General features: G+C 39.5%; 1 protein-coding gene across 2 annotated transcripts; it reads left to right on the plus strand.

Moving 5' to 3' along the window:
* Window positions 1–703: 703 nt before the first annotated feature.
* RNF7 (ring finger protein 7) lies at window positions 704–8,969 on the plus strand. 2 transcript variants are annotated; one of them, XM_056498706.1, is made up of 3 exons: window positions 704–1,630; window positions 4,678–4,725; window positions 6,191–6,247. In XM_056498706.1, the coding sequence occupies exons 1-3, from the start codon at window positions 1,460–1,462 to the stop codon at window positions 6,245–6,247; spliced, it is 276 nt and encodes a 91-aa protein (XP_056354681.1). In that variant the 5' UTR covers window positions 704–1,459. The 2 variants fall into 2 exon arrangements, with proteins under 2 accessions (XP_056354681.1, XP_056354680.1); XM_056498705.1 differs by having other exon boundaries at window positions 1,395–1,637; window positions 6,191–8,969.
* Window positions 8,970–9,326: the final 357 nt, after the last annotated feature.

Below are 9,326 nucleotides of genomic sequence, written 5' to 3' on the forward strand. Positions count from 1 at the left end.
CAAGTCTCAGCCCTACTGGCCATTAATAGACCTGTGTAGCATATTCCTGTTGGGAAACTGGCACAGAGACACAGATAACCAGAGTTTAAGAAATAGTCTTGGAAGAGAAGTATGCTCAAATTGTTTTCTTTGGCAGATAAATTGACACAGTCCTCGAGTGTTTTGATGTATGTTAATTTATTGACAGAACAAACAGTAAGTGGGACAATACAGTCCAGCACATGGATCAGTTGGCCAAGATAAACACGTACTTACATAACTGTTCTTTGCATTATCATAAACCTGACGTTTTTGTAAAAGATTTGTTTTTAACAAAAATCATTTTCACAGGATCACTAGGTTGGGATATACCTTCAAGACAGAATCAAAGGTGCCTGTATCATATTTGCTCTACTTTCACTGCTAATTTAGTCTAAGGCGTTTATATTTGACTTCGCATCATGTACAGCACATGTGTGATGGTTTGACAGCACTCAAACACAATTATAATCTCTGTCATGGTTTGCCCTTAGAACTGAAGAAGACTTGCATCTGTTAGGGATACAAGGCAAATTGTATAAATTTAAAAATCCGAAAACTCAAACAGGATTTGTTGGGGTTTTGTTTTAATCTCTATTTAGAGGTAGTTGATATTTTACATAGCAGAAATTAAATGTATTTAAATCTCAGGGTTTTTTGGTTTTGTTTTTTTTTTTTTACTTTACTTTAGGAACAGATACATTCAAATTTTGAAAATCCATGCAAAGGGCATAAAATGCAATATATTATCAAAGGAATAGTATGTATACAATTTATTTTCGAGTTTTTACAGAAAGCAATTTTTATTTTAAACTTTCTGGATTTCATCTGGTCCCAGTAATTCAAATTCAGAAGTGCCATGATGGTTTTTAAAATGGACAGAAAAGAATGATGAGTTGAAAGAGTGCAGATGGCAAAGGGAATTGAACAGTGTGGATTGAGAGAAGTGTGAATCAGCCAAGCTAAAACACCTTATTCACATGTTGTTTAATAGTCTTCAAGGTGCTTCTGAACTGATAGTTGAGTAATGTACAAACATAAAATCTTTAATATTTTTTACTTTATCACCAAGGTGGCCAAGGTGCACCCCACTGCTGAAGTGTTTCGCTTATTCTCTCAGCAGTCTTAGGAAATGTGTTGAGAGTTGGAAGATTGGCGCTCTCCCCATACCCAGGGCAGCCCAGACCACAGGTGAAGTTGTGATTGATTCCGCTGGACTCTGCGTGTGAGGAGCACATCCTTCATGAGCGATGCCACTTTGGTACCCGCTCGGTGTCCCGCAGAAAGGTAAAAATGCTTTAAATCTCTGTAGAAGCGCTGGCTGTGGCAGGAAGGCCTCCACTCCAGGGGGCCTTTCCGCCGCGCCGCGGGCGGAGCTCGCTGCCGCCGCCGGAGGGGGGCGCTGCCGCCCGCGCGGCCGCCGCGTCCCCGCCCCTCCGCCATGGCCGATGTGGAGGACGGGGACGAGCCCGGAGCCCCCCACTCGCTGCCGGGCTCCGCGGGCTCCAAGGCGGGCGCACCCGACAAGATGTTCTCGCTGAAGAAGTGGAACGCGGTGGCCATGTGGAGCTGGGACGTGGAATGCGACACCTGCGCCATTTGCCGGGTGCAGGTCATGGGTAAGCGCCGGCCGGGCCGCCATGGCCGCGGAGCCGGGCCTGGGGCCGTGCCCACCGCCTGGGCACGGCGGGCGCAGGGCAGGGACGCGGTTTCCGGCAGAATGGGGGGGCTGATCCCTCCCGCCTCCGCTTCCTCCTCCGCGCCTTCCCGGAGGAGGAGGAGAAGGAGGAGGGCCCCGCGGGGGCTGGGCCGCCGCGCTCCTAAACCCACGCGCGGCCCCGTCGGGCAGCGAGAGCCCCCGGCGGCCGGGCCGCGCTCTCTGCCCTGCCCTGCCCTGCCCTGCCCCGCCCCGCCGCACGCACGGCCTGGGCCCCCCGGCTGCGCGGCGAGCGGCCCGCGCCTTCGTCTGAGGGCAAATCCCGCCAGCGCTGACCTACAGCCCAGCTGAACCCAGTGCTGCGTGCGTGGGACTGCTGGTTATGGGGTGGGTTTTGTTAAGGGTTTTTGTTCGGGTTTTTTACGGAGAAGTTACGGATGTACATATAAATTCACTTTTCAAATCTGTTAAACCAGGATGTCTGGCGCTACTTTACAAGAGTGGTTACTGTTGCAGTTTTACACACATATATATACTGAGAAGTCTATTAAGGGGTTAATTTACTTGGTTTTGAAAGCACCGTCATTGTTGACGCATATTACTGTTTTCTGACATCTTTGTTAAATATGATACTTACCTTGGTTCTTCGAAAACGGTTTAAATTCCTCCTTTACTGTTTGTGCATATCCAATTTTTACTATTGGGCTGGGTCATCCTAGATATAACTGTCCTCTCAGCTGGGTGTGCAACACTTTTGATAAATGACCCAAGATTCCCTTCAGAGCACCTTGCTTTTGTAGGGCCAAGAACCATAATACTGAAAATGAAGTCAGCATTTGATTTAACAGAAATGAGATAAAATACACAATTCTGTCATTTCTCATAAATGTTTTTGCTGTTCTGTGGAACAGAGGAGGCAAAAGGGTGTACTAGAGGAAAAAAGATGCAGCACAGACTGGAATGGTGGGAATGGCTTTTTACATAAGCATGTTTTGAAGATGATTTGCTTTTTTGTGGTAAACAGAGACCACTCTGGAAATATAAAATTGGCTTCATTTGCCATAAACTATAATTTTAAAAATGCATTTGTCCGCATTGTATCTAGCCTGTTACTGGACACTATAAAAACAGTCTTAAATTAAAATCTCTACCCAGAGCTGTTATAAAAGTTAAAAAAAAAAAGTAAAATTTTTTCATTGCTAGACTAAGGGAGTACTTTTAATCTGAAACTAAACCAAAAAAAAAAAAAAAAAAAAAAGTCTGAAAAAATCTAGTAATCGTTTTTTGGGAACAAACTGTATTGTTAGAATGTGAAACTTGATCATTACTGACTTCAGTTTAGCAATTTCGTGTTGACCCTGCCAGAGTGGGTCTGGCTCCTGTAGAGCCACTGCGTCTGCAGTAACCTTAGGTGGGAGGCAGTGCCAGACTGAGACTGGCACTTGTTGAAAGTTAGTTTGTTTGACTTTTACAGGGAAGGAGGTGTTAGCTGGCTCCATTTTCTACTGTTTAACTCCTTGGACCAATGTGGTCTTAGTTACACAAGGGAAAGAGGCAAAAATGCAGGTGTTAGCTGGGAGGCGCAGGATTGCAGCTGGAGAGGCTTTGCTGTCCTTAGCCTTTCAGACTGACCTCCTTGGGGTTATGATGTAGGAGTGGGGACAGGTTACTTTGATGTGGTGGCAGTGATTTCTGTCCTTGGCTCTCTGAAGCTACAACTCTAGGGCTCGAAAGGACAGCTGATTTATTGTGACTTTCTGCTGTGATCCCAGATCAGTGGGCTCCACACACCATGATACAAATTGAAGCACTTCAGCTGAATCTTCCCAGCACCTGGGCCCTTAACTGCTGTTGAAATATAAATTATAGAAACAAACAACTGGAAAGTTCTGCATTTTTCTGAATGAGGAAAGGACAGCTGTTTTAGAGTTCTCTCCTCTTTGTTCTCTATTGCCTGAGAAAAGGAGGAATGTCTGGGCAGATCAATCTAAAATAGAAGTAGTGGCCCTATCCAGAGGTGGCAAATACGTAAATCTGAATTCCTGTAGCACATTATGGTTTTGTCTTCTGGGAGAATATGATCCAACTAGTGACCTGTAAGCCAGATCCAACCTGCAGGACACTTGTTCAAACTAGTTCCTCTTCTTTGGCGGAGATGAAGATGTGTTTACTTCCATAAAGGTTGAACACTTTCTCTTGTTCATGATGCGTGCACAATCATGTCTGTGGCTGCCCATGTTGAGGCAAAGAAGAAGCAAAGAGGTTTTTTTCCTTGTGTTGTGTGGCACAGTGGGAAGCCTGGAAGTTGCCACTCTTGTATCTTACTGAGTCCTGGACCTGCCATTAAATCCTCAAGTCACAGACTGGAGTGCATAAAGATGATATGCGGGATAAATATTTTAAATCAGATATTGTTCTGTATTTATTAACATATATTATCAAATGTACCACTATATCTGTCTGTGTGACTCCTGTGAAAATTAGATGAAAGTACTTGTTAAGGGAAGCTACTATAAAAAGTAATAGGTGGTGGGAGTTATGAGAGATGCACAGCCTAAAAAATCAAAATTGTGAATGACTTCCTTAAAAGGAAATGCTGACATCTGAAAAACAAAGTCCTGTAATTAGGGCTTGGCTTTGTGCTTGCTCTGGTCTTAATATGCCTGAGTGCCTTGGCACAAATCTGCAGGCTTTTATATCTACAAAATGGAGAAGGCTTTTTTTCAGCAAAAGTTATGAAAATACCAAAGCAATGGAAAATAAACAAAACATGCTGGAGGGTTCAGAGTCCTTCTGATCTCTTTCAGATATATATTTCATTGTCATTTTTATAGTTTCAGAATTTAAGGGGGCAATTTAATGTTAGAAGGCTAAACTAGACATCAAAACTTGAGATTTTTACCTCTGTAAATTTGTATTAGACTTTATATTTTCCTCTGACAAACCTATTCTTAAGATGGAATCCTGAGAATCAAATTGAGTTTGTTCTTGTTTACTTTTAGATGCCTGTCTTAGATGTCAAGCTGAAAACAAACAAGAAGATTGTGTTGGTATGTAGTGACTTCACTCGCTTGTTTTTCAATTGAAGCTTCTCTCAGTATGGTGCATTTTAAGGTTTGAAGGGAATACTGATTTTATTAATGCTCAGAAGTAAACTGGTGTTTTGTTCTACATTGTATCATCTTTTTATATTAGTAATACTTTATGTTTTATTTTTGAGCACTAAAAAAACCAGTTTTCCTGTCAACTGTGCTGTAAAACAAAACAGCTTCCAATTTCCTGTCAGCACGTACACAACTAAGAGGTTTAGGTTTCTTTCACTGTGAGCATATTTGAGATCATAATGTACATTTTTGAAGCGGGTAGGAAAAAGCTACTTTTTTCTTCAGAGGTGTATGCCAGAAAATACAATGGTAGTACAAATAAAAGTCCTTTATTCTGAAATAAATATGTGTCTGAGTTAGAAAGGGGTATTTTTCCAACTCATCATTCAGAAATAATGGAGGCAATGGCTTGGTTGTTCACTTCTCATTTTCGAAAGTGGAATCACTTCAGTTGAATCATAATAATACTTTTAGTGCCAATGTATGCAAAAGAAGGTCTTAATTCTGACTGTTTAAATTGGAAATAATGAAAACTATCTCAAAGACTTTGCTTTAAACCTCTATGACAACTTTTAAACCAGTGGTAAACCTTTCCATGTTACTGAGCTTTGTGTTTTGAAGTGTATTGTCTCAAAAAAACCCACTGGGGGTTTTTGATGATTGTTTTAATGGGAATAAGGTTTCCTGTTCTAGATATCTTAATTGGCTTGTTAAGTATCCTATTTAAGATAGAGAGGAAAAAGTATAATTTGCAACACTCCTTTGATTGGTACCCTTGTGCTCCTGTGAGGAAAATGTGAACTAATATGGAAAAAAACCAAAGTAACTACATTTTAAAATATTATTGAGGAGTAAATGGATAACAGATAACAATTTTTGTAGTGTTGGAACAACTGTAGCCTGCGAATAACTCCTGGTGTAAAGTCCTATTTTAAGACTATATACTGTGTCACATGTGCCTCCTTGTTATCCTACATTTCAGTTCAAACAGTGTATTTCATCTGAGAATTTAGTGATATGCTCTGATGTGATAATGAGTCAGTAATGCATTGGCTTTATTTTGCTACTGGGGAAGATAAACGGAAAAACTTCAGCAACTGCACTTATTTCTTGTGCAGAACATCTAAGTATGTTTATACAGTCACAAAACCCTGTCACTTTACACAAGGAGGTGAGAATATATACATTTCTTTTTTTACTATTCGGAATTAAGTAATAGTCTTGATGATGGAACTGACTATCATCAGGATGATCATAATAATCCATTCTCAGTGGATAAGTCAGTGATGACCTGTTTTGTCTCTAAAAATCCCAGTGGTTATAAATACTTGAGAGTGATAGTTTGAATGTTGCTGTAGGTGTTGATTGAACAGCTGAGTGTGACTGGAACATGTTCTTTCTTCTCTTTCAGTGGTTTGGGGAGAATGCAATCATTCCTTCCACAATTGCTGCATGTCCTTGTGGGTGAAACAGAATAATCGCTGTCCCCTCTGCCAGCAGGACTGGGTAGTCCAGAGAATAGGCAAATAAAAACTGGAAGGGTTTCTTTCTGTTGCACTTGTTGGAGTGGTGTGTGTGTTATGCCCTATGCTCGTGCAGAATGGAACATGTCAGTCAGAACATGACTCACTTGGTTTATCTGCTCCAGGACCAGAGTGGGTTTGGTGCACGCCTCTGGCTGCACAAGGTGCAGTCCTGGTCAGGCTCACTGCAGGGGTTCCACAATTGAAACAGGAGACACTACATCAATAAATGTATCTGCTATGATTAAAGTGTTGTCCATATCAGAGCACGGAAACTTAGTGGCGCAGATTATACCCTAAACACAGAGCATTTAATCTTTTTCCATTGATAAATGAATTAAATTGAAAGAGTCACCTTACCTCTGATACACTGCATAGTTTACTGTCAGGATAAAGAAAATGTTTCCTAAGTACTGTTGTATGCAAAAACAGTCAGTGTGTTTTTTAAGAAACTATTCTGGCTTTTAATCTAAAATGAACAGTGTGTAAAACATTTGCTGTGTGCTTTTTCCATTATGCTGTATTAAACATTTCTAATTTTAGGTATTCTTTACAACTTTCGTTTTGTTGTATCTCTAAGTCTATTGCTCTGTTATATTCTATACATGATTTCTACAACCATAACATTAAAATTTAACCACATTCATATTTTTTTAATTTATATTTCTGTTAGTGATCATGGAGACATGGTACAAAGACATGTATTTGATATCAGTTAACTAGAGGTGTAGACAATCTTGTTGGTTAACTGATTAATATAGGAAGCAAACAAAAGTGATATTTAAATAACCCAAGGAAAAGAGGCACTAATTAAATCTAGTGAAAAAATGGTAAACTGTGATTTCATGAAAATTCAGTTAATAGAAATTTCTTTATTTTTATTGGTCCTGGTGTTTTGGAAGCATTTTTTTCCTTTTTGTGGAAATCCTGAATATATCATTCTCTTTGAATTTTTTCTTACAGCTGTTTAAGTGCTCACCTCTAACTTTGTCTTTTCTCTAAATATCCAAACTACTATGAATCTGAACATATGCTGTGGGATTTTTAAAATATATGTAATAGAGAGGTAGAATTATTGCTTTTAATCTGTAACAAACTCAGGCTTAATCAAATGGTTAATCAACATGGGTGAAATTGAAACAATATAATATGCATTACTTCAAAATTATCATCTTTAATGTTTAATGTGTTTCTCAGTAGTTGTATTTCTATCTAATTCTAAGTACAATTAAAGAGGTTTGTCTTCACTGTATAAAGTAGTTTCAATCTTTGTGTCATCGAGCATATTGCAGAGTTTCTGTGATTTTTGTTTAATATTGTAATCTTGATTTTAAAATGTTTTGGTTTTTAAATGTAGCTTTTGTTTAATTACACACTGAGATAAAAAATCCTGAGTCACCATTACACTGTATCACATCAGTTGTTATTATGCCAGATGATGTCTGTCTTAAAACTGAAAGCAAATGTAAAATATGTTAACAGTAGTAATGAAGTGCCTATAGCATTTACATTGTTGTGGAGTATTTCTGTTTGTGTAAAAGTATTCCCAGAATATTTGCAAAAAAATAAATGAGTGGGTGTGAAAATAAATTTTAGCTGTCACAGTCAAACTGTATCTTACCTACCACGTGTTTTCTCTGTCCACATTTGGTCCCCAGGTCCTTCCTGTGACCTCTGATAATGCAGTTTAGACCCATCAGAGGACTTTTTTCATTTTTCTTTGGTTTGTAGGTGAATATGGAAAGTACCAAACCCTGCTTTTAACTTTTGTCACGTGCATGGCAGGAGTAGCTGATAATTACAGTTGTGGAAGAGTTTTTCCAAAGTGTCAGCTCAAAGGAGTGTTGACACAAATGAGATATTAGGAAAGTTAATGTTGAAATCAAAGCAGCTGATACTTTTGTGTATCTGTTTTCATATTGTGCATGTCTTGTTGACCAGTAATTGAAGTTCATCTAGAACATAAGGTAATGAATTTTAAGCCCTGCATATTTTCTCTGTGATTTAGAGATTAGCCTAAGTCCCCAAGTTCTATGAGCTTTACACCAGAGAACTTCTCCAAATCATACCCTGATATGCCTGATTAGCATGGCTGTTAGTACATCCCTGTGGTCAGTTCTGTAATTGTTCACCTCTTATACATGCAAAACAAATAATTTTTGCTTCTCACCCAAATGTACTGTTTTATGAGCAGGTAACATTATCTTAAATAGCCATTATCAATTAATAGATTAATACTTTTCCCCAGTGTTTAATAAACGCTGAGCAGATTTGGATAAGTCAGCAAGCAAATCTCAAAAGTGACAGGAGCAATGAGTATATGTTGAATAGATCGTATTGTTTGATTTTGCTTTTCATGAAATTATGTTATTTTAGAGAAAATTTAGGTTCCATAGAAACTGGGAAAGATTCTAATCAATTGAGTAAAATGGTCTTTGGAGCTGTAAATGTGTCTATCTTATGCAGGTGCCATAAACATCAGGTATTTTTTTTATTTGCTTAGGCGTGAATATACCAATAGCTGGTGTAAGCTTGAGTTCAGCTGCCCAGCTACCAGCCATTTGTCCTGCTGCTCTTTGAGCTGTGGTGGATATTCTGGCCAAACATAAAAAAGACCCTACTGAATTTTAGGAGATTGAAAATTTTATTTAACAAAAAAAAACCAAACCTGAAAGCAAAGCTTTATTACCTTCTTTCATGCCTTTTTCTACCCAGGGTATTACAGGAATGTGTTGCTGTAAGCCCCATTTTCAGGACAGCCACCAGCAGAATTCCCCATTTCTCCCATTGGCTCTTTGCATGTTGCCCACACTACTCTGTTGAGCCCTTTATGTAACCTTCTCCTCTCCTGTGCTTGCTCTCACCTGGCAGACCTGGCCAGGCTTTCAAGTGTCTACCTTAAAATTCTTTCTGTTCTTGTGCACACACAGCAATTTGCAATGGATGGCCCTCTCCATCACTCCTGAAAAACACACCTCCAATGGAGTTTTGTAGAGTGCAAGCATGAGTTTTATGTCAAATGGA

The sequence above is a fragment of the Oenanthe melanoleuca genome, chromosome 9, assembly GCF_029582105.1.
Source record: "Oenanthe melanoleuca isolate GR-GAL-2019-014 chromosome 9, OMel1.0, whole genome shotgun sequence".
NCBI lineage: Eukaryota > Metazoa > Chordata > Aves > Passeriformes > Muscicapidae > Oenanthe > Oenanthe melanoleuca.